Here is a 14,361-nt window from a genome sequence, read left to right on the forward strand (position 1 = left end):
TTCCTGGCTTTTAATACCCTTTCTCTTGCTCTTCTGGCCTGCTTCTTTGGGTGTCCCTGAGTTGTCTCTCCTCACCTGTATCCCTGGGGCTGACTGCTCTTCTGTCCGGGTTCAAGGCTTTTATCCCCTTTCTCCTGCTCTTCCAGCCTGCTACTCTGGCATCCCTGCGTTGTCTCTCCTTGCCTGTAACCCTCGGGCTGACTGCTCTTCTGTCTGGGTTCAAGGCTTTTATCCCCTTTCTCCTGCTTTTCCAGCCTGCTACTCTGGCGGGCCTGAGTTTCCCCTCCTTACCTAATCCTTTCTGCTGATTGCTCTTCTGTCCGGGTTTACTTGTGCTTTATTGACTATGCAAAGGCATTTGATTGTGTGGATCATGACAAATTATGGATAACATTGAGAAGAACGGAAATTCCAAAACACTTGATTGTACTCATGAGGAACCTGTTCCTGGAGAAGGATATCATGATATGTAAAGTGAAGAGTCAAAGAAAAAGGGGAAGGCTCTCAACAACATGGATTGACACAGTGGCTGCAAGCATGGGCGTAAGCTTAGCAAGGATTGTGAGGATGGTGTATGTGGTAGTTAAGTTGTGTGCCAACTTGGCTGGGTCTGGTTTTGAGTGGCTGGCAGCTGGATGTAGTTATTCCCCATGATGACTCTGGTCATCAACTCCATGGTGGAATCTACTAGAGCAGCTGAGTAACTGTCTTAGGGGTGTGATCTGCTTTTCCGGTATATAAGGAGAAGCATTGAGAAAAGTCTGAGCTTTTTGGCATGCTTGGACCCAGCATGTAGTCGAGTTTTCATTCAGCAGTCTGCCATGTTGTCTTCATATTTTAGGATTGTTCCTGGCCTTGAACCAGTGGCCTGCCATGTTGTCTTATAATCTTGGGACTGTGGCATTTTACTGGTTGACCTTGGGTTTGTCAGCTCAGCAGCCAGAAGCTGTCTGAGTTAAGAGAAGCCTCTAGCTTCAGTGGGCTGGGTGCAAGAGGCAGGGCTGAAGCCCAAGGTTGAGGGGCTTCCACCCAGCCCCTAGAGCTAGCACTTTGAACTCGGACTTCTAACCTCTTAAACTGTAACAGAATAAATCCCTGTTTGTTAAAATCATCCATTTGTGGTATTTTGTGTTAGAGCAGCACTAGATGACCAAACAGCACAGGACCAGGCAGTGTTTCATTCTGTTGTACATAAGGACACTATGAGTCAGAGACAACTCAAGGGCACCTAACAACAACATTACTTAAGGAAGTGTTTCCCCTTGTATCTTTTTCTCCTGAAAATTGTCTGTTTGTTGTTAAACCATGCAGTGTAATTATTTGGGGGGGGTTTTGTTTGTTTTTTTTACAAGTCATTTTTTTAATTCATAACAATTGAAAGCACTCATTTGGTTTTCTTTAGTTTTTAATAAATTCATATAAAATTTTTTCTGTCTCCATGGACTCCATAACATCTGACAGTCAGCAGCATCCAAAGTAATTATCTAATCCAATATTTCTCAGACTTTCAGATTTATCAATAACCAAAAAAAAACAAACTTGCCATTGAATAAATAATGACTCATAGCAACCCCCCATTGGGATTCCAAGGCTATAAATCTTTGTGGAAGCAGACTGCCTCATCTTTCTTCACAGAGTGGCTTGTAGGTTTGAACCATCAACCTTCTGGTTAGCAGCCAATTCCTTGACAATTACAACATTCAGATTTTATACTCAAATGCAATATCCAAAAGAATATTTGGAACTGACTTAGTGTCAGTTTTACTTTGTCAAGTAAACATCTTAAAAAAAACAACAAAAATTAAAAAAAAAAAAAAAACAGTATCCACTGTTGTCACCATTTCATTCTTTTTCCTTTATTTTCTAAATTGTGGTGAAACTAGATACACCAAAACATTCACCAACACAGCAACTTCCACATTTACAATTCAATGAAATTAATAATACTTTTCATGTTGTGCCATCATGATCACCATCCTTTTCCAAAATTCTACCACCATTCACATAAAGTCAATGCCTCCAAACAAAAACTCTCCTTTTCCCCTCCCTCTCACCTCTAGTAAACATTAATAATCTTTGGTTTCTATGTATTTACTTATTTCATGAAAATGAGATCATACAGTTCTTGACCTTTTGTGACTGATGTATTTCATTCAGTGTAATGTTTTCAAAGTGCATCCATGTGACATCCATCTGGATTTTATTTGCCACATCTTATTTTCAAAAGACCACATTAAAACACAAAAAGGTAGGAGTTACATAGTCTCAAAATTTTAAATTGGATAAATGTTGTTTCATGAAATATGTACTACATTTTCTTGGTTGTTGCCATTCCACCTTTCCAGACCAGCCTGGTATCTGGAAAGTGGTCAAGACTTTAAACTTTTCAGTCCCTCTTCTAAGCAGGAATCCCTCTGATCATACATGTTCTCAAGTTTCTCTGGCATTTTCAACAGCATTCTTTATCATAAAATAAGTAAAAAAAAAAAACACTAACCTTCTAGATGGTGGAATCCCAACGTGGTAGAGGAATGGTCTTTCTTCCATAGTGCTTTCTGGATGATCTCTAGATGTTCTCAAAGGACAGTGTCAAACTTTGTCTCAAGTATAAGCCTACTCTTGCAGGAACAAAAGTGATCACCCAATCAAACCTCTTCCCATGTTAAAGAGTAGAAATGGAAGTCCAGATACATCAGCTCTTGTCTTAGCCTCTCCTGGGGCTGCCATAGCAAAATACTACAAAGTGGGGGACTTTAAAGAACAGAAAGGTATTTTCTCACAGTTCTGGAGGCTAGTAGTCCAAATCAAGGCAGGCATGTTGATTCCTTCTCAGGGATCTGTGCCAAGAACTCTTCCATGCCTCCCTCCTCTGCCTCCCTTCTCTCTTCTGGTGCATATACAAATCCTTGGTGTTCCTTTGCTGTTTGTAGATGCATCTTCACATGGCATCTTCCCCCTGTAAAACTGTTTTCATGTCTGCCCCCCCCCCTTTTATAAAGTACCACTTAGAAGGGATTAAGGCCCACACTACTTGGTATGACCTCCTTAACTTAACTGAAAACAAAAGATAATCTCTATTTCCAAACAAGGTCATATTCACAGGTACATAGGTTAGTACTTCAGTGTATCTTTTTGAGGGACACATTTCAATCCATAACAGGTCTATCATTATGGCAGAGCTGGACCTCTCATCTCCAAATGAGTGTTCCTCCAACCACATTCCTTCACAGTCACTCCTGCAGCTCCTGTGTCATTTGACATAACCCTTTCATTATTTAAGCACTTCCTTACTTCCTGGCATAACAAAATATTCCAAGTTTATCTTGTATCTACCCTGCCCCATCCCTAGACTCAGCCTTTTCTACAAGGAGCCTAGGCTCTTTGAATGGAGAATGGTATTAAAGACCAAGATCTGGGTGCTAGGTACATACATTACTATTGAAGTGTCCTGTTTCCTGGCCTCTTTAGCAAATAAATCCAGGAAATATATACTTGCATATGTACATATAAGAAGCTCTGGTGGTACAGTGGTTAAGGCATTTGGCTGCCAACCAATTGGTCAGCAGTTTGAACCCATCAGCCACTCCATGGAAGAAAGACAAGGCAGTCTGCTTCCATAAAGATTTACAGCTTTGGAAACCCAATAGAAGTTGCTATAAGTCAGAATCAACTCAGTGGCAGTAAGGTTGGTTTTGGTTTTTTGTAGAGGTACATATATATATTCATACATCAATACATACAAATATACATACACAAAAACTTATATATGCACATGCAAACATATACATGTACACATAAATACATACATAAGCATATGTATGCAGGTACATATTTTAGAAATCATAGATTCATACCAATACCCCCCATTCCTTTCCATCCCCATAGGTTAATGTTTTCCTTCTCCCATTCCTTACTTGTATGTCCCTTCTTCCACTGTGAGAACCCTAAATCCTAATACAATTGCTCATTTTCTCAATTCTGTAATACAGCTAAAATAACTTCAGAATTGCTTCATCCATAACTATGGCATTAAACAAGTAAAACAGAGTTTAGGATTTGTTTGCAATTCTCCTCCTACCCCAATCCAAGACCATGGCTATATATAGTCAGATACTGTGTTCATACGTTACTTGGTTTCTTTTTTCTTTCATTTTTTCCCTTTAGCATAGTTAATGGCAGTGGGATTATGTAAAATATTATTTTTTTCAGTTTTTTATATATTTTTCCTTCCTTTTCTTATTAATTTTATATTTTGAATATGAAGAACATTATTGTATTTTCCAAAATCAAAATTACATGAAAAGTTTACACAGAGGAAGTGTCATTTCCTCCCATGTATCTTCCACCCCTGGTAGGTAATCAGTGTGGTCTTCTGATTTACCCTTCCTGTGTTCTCTTTGTAATGTTAAGCAGAATATATGTATTTTTCTTATTTTCTTTTCTTTCTTATACAAAAATTGGCTTACTATATGTGTTCTTCTGCACTTTGCTGTTTTCACTTAATAATGTCTCTTGAAAGTCATGCCACCAGAGCTCCCTTTAATGTCTCTTGAAAGTCATACCATATTACTTTATAGAGATCTTCCTTATTCTTTATTTACAGCTGTAAAAACTGTGTGCCGTTGTTTTTTATTCAACCAGTCTTCTATACTTGACAACCAGGTACATTTTTGCACAAGAATAAAGCAAGGACAAAAGACCCTATCTTGAAGGCATATATGCACACACAGAGGAGCCTTCAATTAATCCACATTTTCCATTCCTACCTCCTACCTTACCTGCAGCCCAGAGACTCTCTCCTGCCAAAGAGATCAGTCTTCTTCTCCCTCTGCTCCAGCCCTTTCTGCGTATCTTTTAGACTTCTTTTTTTTTTTTTTTTTTTGGCTTTTTTTCATAAGACAACATTCTTGCCAGATTCCAGAATTTATTTTCTGAAAATTATTGAGGCTTTTAATCAACTGATGCTCTTTCTGAAATAGAACCATACCTCACACCATATACAAAAACTAACTCAAGATGGATCAAAAATCTAAATGTAAAACATAAAACTATAAAGATCATCAAAACAAAAATAGGAACAAACTTAGGGGCCCTGATACATGGCATAAATAATTTATCAAACATAACTAAAAATGCACAAAGAGCAGAAGATAAACTAGATGACTTAGACCTCCTAAAAATTAAGTACTTATACATATCAAAAGATTTCTCTAAAAGCATAAAAAGAAAGCCTACAGACTAAGAAAAAAAATGACAACAATATATCTGACAAAAGGGTAATCTCTAAAATTTACAGAACATCAACAACAAAAGACAAACAATCCAGTTAAATATAAATATGAAGAGACACTTCACCAAAGACACTCAGGCAGTCAACAAACACATGAAGAAATGCTTGCAATCATTAGGTATTAGAGAGATGCAAATCAAAACAAAAATGAGATATTATCTGACCCCAGCAATAATAGCAGAGTTAAAAAAAAATCTTGGTGAGGATGTGGAAAATTGGAACTTGCAAACACTGCTGGTGGGACTGTAAAATGATACAAAGATGTGGCACTTCCTTAAAAAGTTGGAAGTAGAAGTATCATATGATCCAGAAATCCCCCTGTTAGGGACACAAATAGATATATGCACACCTTTGTTCATTACAGCATTATTCACAATAGCAAAAAGATGATGGAAACAACATAAGTGCCCATCAATGGATGAATGGATAAACAAACTATAGTATATACACACAATGAAATACTGTGCAACATTAAAGAATAAAGACCAATCTATGAAATTATTGAGGCTTTTAATCAACTGATGCTCTTTCTGAAATAGAAGCATACCTCACACCCTATACAAAAACTAACTCAAGATGGATCTATGAAATACCTCATAACATTGATGAACATTATGCTGAGTGAAATAAGTCAATCACAAAAGGATAAATATTGATAAGACTACTGCTATAAAAAGTCAAGAAAAGATTTACACACAGAAAGAACATTCTTTGATGGTTACAGGGATGGGAGGACAAATCACTAACTAGAGAGTAAACATATATTAATTTTGGTGAAGGAAAAGACAGTATACAATCAGGGAAAGTCAGCACAGCATGACCTAGGCAAAGGAATACACAGGGAGGAACACAGTGTAAAAGGCAGCAATGGTGAATACCATTACATATAATCCTGCAGTAGCAGTAATAACAAACAATAATCTATGAGTAGATACTAGATAGACATGCAAGCTGAACAGATGTGGGATGGTGAATGGGAGTCACCCACAAGTATATATAAGCTTGACAGGATATTTCTACATACACATTTGTGTGTGTTGCAAATATATCCATGTATTTAGTAGAGTATACAGGGAGCAAAGTTATTAAAATTTCTCTGGTAGCATAGTGCCTAAGGCACTTGACTTCTAACCAGAAGTCTGGCAGTTCAAACCCACCAGCCACTCCTCAGAAGGAAGATGGGGCAATCTACTTCCATAGTGATACTGCCTCAGAAACCCAAGGAGGGGTCGCTATGAGTCAGGTCCGACTCGACGGCACATACCAACCAACCAAACCATAATCAAACACCTTGAGGGAATTGAGTCACTGGGCTTGGAGGTTTATGACCATAGTCTCAAGGGACATCAAGGTCAACTGGCATAATAGTCCACAAATACAATGTCTTACATCCTACGTTGGTGAGTATCGACTGGGGTCTTAAAAGCTTGTGAGTGGCCTTCTAAGAGGCAACTATTGTTCTCTCCCTGTGGTAGTTAAAATTATGCCTCAGCTTGGCTGGGGCTGGTTGTGAGTAGCTGGGCAGCTGGATGTAGTGATTCCCCATGATAAGACTGGTAATCAACTCCATGGTGGAATCTGCTGTGAGCAGCTGAGTAGCTGCCTTAGGGATGTAGTCTACTTCCAGGATATAAGGAAAAGCTTTGAGAAAGACCATTGACCTTTTTGGCATGCTTGGATCCTGCACATAGCCAAGTCTTCATTCAGCAGCCTACTATATTGCCTGCCGATCTTGGGACTGTCTGTGGACTTGAACTAGTGGCCTGCCATGTTGCTTCATAATGTTTGGACTGTGCCATTTTACTTGTTGACTTTGGATTTGTCAGCCTCAGCAGCCAGAAGCTGCTTGAGTTAAGAGACACCTCCAACTCCAGTGGGCCAGGAGCAAGAGACAGAGCTAAAGCCCAAGGTCAAGGGTCCTTCACCCAGCCCCTAGAGCTGGCACTTGGACTCAAACTTTTAGCTTCCTAAACTGTAAGAGAATAAATTCCTGTTTGTTAAAGTCATACATTTGTTAAAACAGCATGAGAAAACCAAAACACTCCCCTTCTGGAGCAAAGAAGAGTGAAGAAAATCAAAGACATAAGGAAACAATTAGTCCAAAGGACTAATGGACCACATGAACCACCGCATCCACTAGCTTGAGCCAGAAAAACTAGATGGTGCCCTGCTACCACTACCAACCACTCTGATCAGGATCACAATAGAAGATCCTAGACAGAGTAGAAGAGAAATGTAGAACAAAATTTGAAATCATAAGAAAGATGAGACTTACTGGTCTGATAGAGACTAGTGCAACTCCCAAGACTATGGCCCTTAGACACCCTTCAAACCTGGAACTGAACTCACCCCTAGGGATCACCTTTCAGCCACACAATAGGCCTATAAAGTGAACAATAACATGCATGAGGAATGGACTCCTCAGAACAATCAACCATACAAAACCAAAAGGGCATAATTTATCCACAAACAAAGATCAGAAGGCAGGAAGTGGCAGGAAAGAGGAAAGAATAGAAAAGGGGACCCCAGGGAGGAAATAAGGATAGTCTGTTACATTGAGAATATTTTAACTAATGTCACGAAACAAAATGTGTATAAGTAGTTGAATGGAAAACTAATTAGCTCTGTAAACTTTGACCCAGACCATAATAAAATGTTAAAAAAAAAAAAAAAAAGTGGCATAGAAAGGTACATGGGAGGTACAGACAACAAAGATGAACCCTTTTGCTTATACAGTACAATGTTGTCAGTGAGGGAAAGCATTGATCTATAGGTGGATAGATGAGTGGACAGGCTGAATGATCAGATAGGCAGGGGAGAGTGTGCCCATGACCAGGTATAGGGTTGACAGACAATGTTTCTACATGCATATTTGTATGTGCTGTAAGAATGTCTGGGTGTATAGTAGAACGGACAAATGGCAAGGTTGTAATGACTTCTTGGCCACAGCTAGCTACCTTGAAGGAGTGAGTACTTGAACCTGTGGGCTATGGACTGTGGTTGCAGAGGACATCAAGCTCAATCAGCATAACATACTACCCAAAAACATTGTTCTACATCCTACTTTAGTGAGTAGCAAATGGGGTCTTAGAAGCTTGCAAGCGGACATCTAGATGCAATGATGGGTCTCTTCTTGTCCAGAGCAAAGAAGAATGAAGAAAACCCAAGGTGCATGGAAACAATTAGTCAAAGGGACTAGTAGACCATGTGATCCTCAGCCTATATGACCAGGAGACCAGAAGAGCTAGATGGTAGCCCAGCTTCTACTGTCAACCACTCAAAGGGGCATTGGTGCAGGAGATCCTGGATAGAGTGGGAGAGCAATGTGGAACAAAATTAAAAATCGTAAAAATGACCAGGTTTGCTGGTCTGATAGAGCCTGGTGAGACCCCTGAGATTATAGCCCCTAGCTACCCTTCAGGTCTGGAACTGAACTCACTCCTGTGGCTTCCAGTCAAACAATAGATAGGCATATGGGGTGAATATTTACATTAGGTAGATACACTCCTTGAAGCAATCAATTGTGGGAGAACAGAAGGGCAGTGTTTGCACAAGGAGATAGTTTGGGGGGTGGGAGTGCAAGGGATGGAAGGACACAGGGAAGAGGTAACTACAGGAAGGAAATGGGAAGAGAGCTGTCACATTGTGGGGAATTGTAGTCAATGTCATGAAACAAAATGTGTTTGAACTGCTGTATGGAAAATTAATTTGCTCTGTAAACGTTCACCCAAATCACAATAAAAAATTTTTAAAAAATTGAACTACCTAACTACCTACCTCCTCAAAGAAATGATAATAATTTCAAACGCTACCAACTTAAAAGCTCTATGATTCTATGTTTATTCTGTTTCTAAATTCTGGAAAACATTGTATTTTGTAATATTTTCCTGAGTTCTACAGATGTCTATGTCATCCCCTGCCTTTGCCTCTAGGAAACATTAGTGGGTTTTTAGAAGAGAGTGAAGGCGAAGTAGTAGAGGCCTCACCAAGTGGTAAAATAAAAATGCTTTGGGAAATGATATAAAGACCTCAAAACTACTAATGTGATTATTTATCTTTGGCTGTTTGTGTGACTTTTCCACAGCTATGCTTCCTTCAACACTGCTATGCTGCCTATAGATGTCCCTGCCGTTGTTCAGGATTTACCAGAAGAAGACAGACTGGAAATTGTTGAGCGGTACTTTTTTTGCTTTTGGTCTCTAATGTGATCTGTTTCCCAAAAATACGGTAAAGGTTGTGAGGACTTTCAAAGGAGCACACAGTGCCTGAGCCTAAAATCCAGATAAGATGTTAAAATGACATGGCAGAGGCATCATCTAACCTTCTCTACTTCACAAGGTGGGAGGAGGATCAAGATCAATAGTCCAAAGATGATTCCTGTGAGGCAGAGGTCAGACATGCCTCCACCCTCTGATCTTTTTACCAATTCTGACACCAACTGCCCCTCCCACAGCACTCTGTTTCTCTGCTGGGTTTGATAATTCCTTGCAATGGCCACGCAGAACTCATAGACAATATTCACAATTATGGAGTTTATTAGGGAAGTCACAGGTTACAATTCAGGATCACAAATGACTCAGGGTATAGTTATTTAATTAGGACAGCCTCTTCTCAGCAGTCCCTATAGGCATGACTCTCTCTGGCCCTTGGCCTCTTGGCCCCGCAGCCCCTTGGCCTCTGTCCTACTGGGGCAAGTGTTACAGAGATCTTTTAGCTCTGCCAGAGGCACCCCACTCCTCCAGTAAGCCTTGGCCCAAGGCACTCAGCTCTAGCTCCATGGGTTGCCAGATTTAGCTCCATCCAATGCCCAGAGACATACCACTCCACCAGCAAGCCTTCTGCCCAGAGGCACCCAGCTTTCTCACTCTATGGGTCCTGAAGCCTACAGTACTGTCTTCTTCAGGTCTCCTACCAAGTCTCTTTGTTCTGTTGCCACTGTTTCTCTGCCACTGCTTCTCACCATCTCTCACTATCTCAGCAAGGTGTTACAGCTTTCTCTCTGTCGCCAGGGTCAAGGAAATCCTGATGCTGAAACCCAGGTCCAAAGAATGCACTCTACTCCTAGACTTGCTCAATCCAAGGTTGCCACAACTTTCAAATAGTAAAAAAAAAAAAAAAAAAAATGCAGTATCTGCAAAGCACAATAAAGCAGAATACAATTAAATGAGGTGTGCCTATATCTGTCTGTCTTCATTGCTGAAATTTGAGGTCCTTGACATGTAGAGGAGGAAAGAACTAACTTTTGGAGTTGGACAAAGGAGAGATTAAATTATAGTGTACCCAAGTGCTAGCCATATAATGTAGAACAAGTTACTTCACCTCTATGAAATTTACTTTCCCATACCTTACAGAAATGTTGGATACACACCTAGAAGATGTGGTATTGGTGAACGAATACACAAATAGATCAGTGGAATAGAAGAGACAGCCCAGAAATAGACTCATACAAATAGTGTCAACTAATCTTTGGCAAATTAGTAAAGGGAATTTTATGGAGAAAGGGTAGTCTTTTCAACATGGTGCTGGAAGAACTTGACATCCACGTGTTAAAAAAAAAAAAAAAATGGAGCTAGACACTGATCTTATACCTTTCACAAAAATTAACTCAAAATAGATCATAGATGCAAAAATATAAAACTTCAAGAAGATAACATTCAGAAGTACAGAATGTTCCTTAGAAACAAGGATGGTAGACTTTGTCTCATTTACTTTGGATACAAACCAATCACTGAAAAATGACACTAGGCTTGGTAAAGAAGCTCTGGTGGTGTAGTGCCTAAGGCATTTGATTGCTAACCAAAAGGCTGGTGGTTCAAACCCACCAGCCACTCCTCAGAAGGAAGATTGGACAATCTACTTCCATAATGATACTGCCTCGAAACCCAAGGAGGGGTCACTGTGAGTTGGGTCTGACTTTATGGCAGTGAGTTTGGTGTTTTTTTGTTTTGCTTTGTTTTTTTTGGCTTGGTAAAGTAGAAGGTCAGCATAAAAGAGAGAAACCCTTAATGACATGGATTAATACAGTGGCTGCAACAATGGGCTCAAACATAGCCATGACTGTGAAAATGGTGGAGGATCAGGTCATATTTCATTCTGTTGTACAGAAGATTGCTATGAGTGAGAGCTGACTCAACACACCTAACAACAACAATAGAAAATAACAGGAGAATCTTGGATTTTGCTTTAACTTTTTAGATACAGCACCAAAAGCAAGATCCATAAAAGAAATAAATGATAAGTTGCATTTCACTAAATTAGATAATCAGTTGTGATGGCAACAAAGAAATTCTGATAATTCAAGCACTTATAATAATTTATCACTGCCATGATAAATTAGACTAGATCACATAGATCACATAGGCTTCTATGTGATCACAGGAAAATGCTTTATTACTTAGCAAATTACAAGGTCTTTCATACTTTATATCCTCAAAAATGGTTGTTAGATGATTATTGTTTCTATAATTTTCTTTTATAAACACATATTAATAATTTAGGTGCATTTTTGCAGGTAAACAATCAATTAGTGAAATCCTAAATATCTGATTCTTATATCTAAGCCCTTCCCACTTGTAGTTACTTAGCTAGTAAGACTTGTGGCTGGGGACCACAAGAGCGGCAGGATCCAGGTAAGGGTTGGGAGGCAGACAAGGCTCCAGCCCCCTAGAGCCAGGAAAGTGAGGGAGCAGCCGGGGACCACAAACTGGCAGGATCCATGTAGGAATTAGGTAAGGGGAGGGTGGAGAGGTTTCCAACAGCTAAGGGAGACAAATTTGTCTGTCAGTTTGTCATCCTGTGGGGCTTGCATGTTGCTGTGAGGCTTGAGACTGTGCCACCAGTGTTTCAAATGCCAGCAGGGTTGTTGCACATAGTGCACAGGTTTCAATGCAGCTTACACACTGAGACAGACTAGGAAGAAGGAAGAGGCCATCCACTTCTCAAAAAATTGGCCAGGGAGACTTCCGGTAAGATGGAGGAATAGGCAAACAAGTGATGCAGACCCTCTTCAACAAAGAAAAGAAAATCCAATTGACAGAGATACAGAAGATAATCCTGGAGCCCTGAGCTTTGAAAGGAGCTATACAGAAGTGGATTAGGTACCAACTAGTGGAAAAACCTGAACAAAAACATGACCTAAGAATAGGCTCTGTTTGCCAAGTTTGGAAGGGGCATACAAGAGGCTGACAACAGGACAGTAGACAGGTGGTGAGTGTATAAGTGCTGTCAACTAGAGAATAGAGGAGCACAGTATCCTGCTTGCGTAGATAACATACAAACAAAACAAAGAAAATTAAAATCCTGGGCAATTCACTCCAACATACAATCATCAATTAAATATAAACACAAAAATGTCACAATGCCTCGGAGATGACACAACATCACAGTGCACACAAAGAAGCAAGAGAAACAAGGGACCAGGATACAGAACCAAAATGCATCCCTGAGGAAGACATAGCATTGGAACTCCCTGATAAGGAATTCAAAAGAATTATGTTTAAGTATCTTCAACGAATTGGGATTCAGATCAAGGAAAACACAGAGAAAACCCTAGAACAATTTTGAAAGACAATACAAGAACAAAATGACAAAATAAATGAAAAATTAGAAATTATACAAAATATACACACACAAATCCAGAAGATTCATACTAAATCTTCAGAAATAGATAAGACATTGAATGGGCAAAGGACTGGAATTGAATCAATGGAAGACAGAATAAGGGAGACTATTCAGGCAAATACCTGAACACTTCTTTGGAAAGGGATAAATCAGAAAAAAGATGAAAACAAAATGAAGAAAGTCTAAGATTCATGTGGGATACCATCTAAAAGAATAACCTACGTATCATTGGAATTCCAGAACAAGAAGAGACAAACAAAACCACAGAGAAAATTGTCTAAGATTTGTTGGAAGAAAATTTTCCTAGTAGAGGAAAGATGAGAATATATCCATTCAGGAAGTCCAACAAACCCCAAACAGGATAGACCCCAAAAGAAAATCACCCAGATATATCATCATCAAACTCACCAAAACCAAAGACAAAGAAAGAATCATGAGAGCGGCGTGGGAGAAAACAAAACTTACCTACAAGGGGCAACCAATAAGACTAACCTTGGATTTCTCATCAGAAACTATGGCAAGAAGACAATGGGATGGTATATATAAAACACTGAAAGAGAAAAATTTCCAACCAAGAATTATGAAATCGACACCAGCAAAACTGTCCCTCAAATATGATGGTGAAATCAGGACATTTCCAGATAAGCAGAAATTAAGGGAATTTGTTAAAACCAGACCAACCTTACAAGAGATGCTAAAGAGATCCCTTTGCACAGAGAAGCAAAAACAGCCAACAACAACTGACCATGATATAACCCAGAAGCCAAGCCAGCTATGGAAGTATCCAAAGTAAGTAAAGCCTACAAGATTGTAAACAGGGAACCAGAGACATCAATTGACAAATGAAGATAACTACAAAAAGAAGGAAAAAAACTGTGTCATTACAGAACTTTTAGATGGTAAGGAAGTCAAGACAACTACAAGATAGAATGAACTGTTCTAAACTTGGGAATAAAACTATAAATCACAGGGTAACCTCAAAGAACAGTGATAAACCTTCACATCAAAATAAAAAAGAGGACAAGCATAAATAGTCAGCAAATACTAAAACAATAGCAATGAAGGAAGTGATAAAATGATTCATAAATAAAACAAGCTCAGCATAGAAAATTATATGGAACAAAGAAATCGACACCATGAAAAAGCACATAACAAAAATGACAGCAATAAATTCCTATTTGCTGATAGTTACATATCTGGCAAGGGACTTATCTCTAAAATTTATAGTTGAGGAGTGAATGACCAAACTATGGTTCATACACATAACGAAATGCTGTGCAGCACTAAAGAATAATGTAGAGTCTGCAAAACACTGCATAATATAGATGAACTTGGAGGACATTATGCTGAGTGAAATAAATCAATCACGTAAGGACAAATATAGTATTAGTTCATTGTTGTGGAGGGTCAAGGAAAGGTTTATATATGGAGAGAAACTTTCTTTGTTGGTT

At 39.2% G+C, this 14,361-nt stretch overlaps 1 protein-coding gene across 1 annotated transcript in view; it reads left to right on the forward strand.

Moving 5' to 3' along the window:
* CFAP221 (cilia and flagella associated protein 221) overlaps positions 1-14,361 on the forward strand; it is a 246,524-nt gene that overhangs the window by 191,366 nt on the left and 40,797 nt on the right. Inside the window, exon 21 of the mRNA XM_007937787.2 lies at positions 9,375-9,467. Coding sequence (XP_007935978.1) covers positions 9,375-9,467 — 93 coding nt within the window. The remainder of the gene's footprint in view (positions 1-9,374; positions 9,468-14,361) is intronic.

Source organism: Orycteropus afer, unplaced genomic scaffold (genome assembly GCF_000298275.1).
Source record: "Orycteropus afer afer isolate SDZICR_OR568_19922 unplaced genomic scaffold, OryAfe1.0 scaffold00004, whole genome shotgun sequence".
NCBI lineage: Eukaryota > Metazoa > Chordata > Mammalia > Tubulidentata > Orycteropodidae > Orycteropus > Orycteropus afer.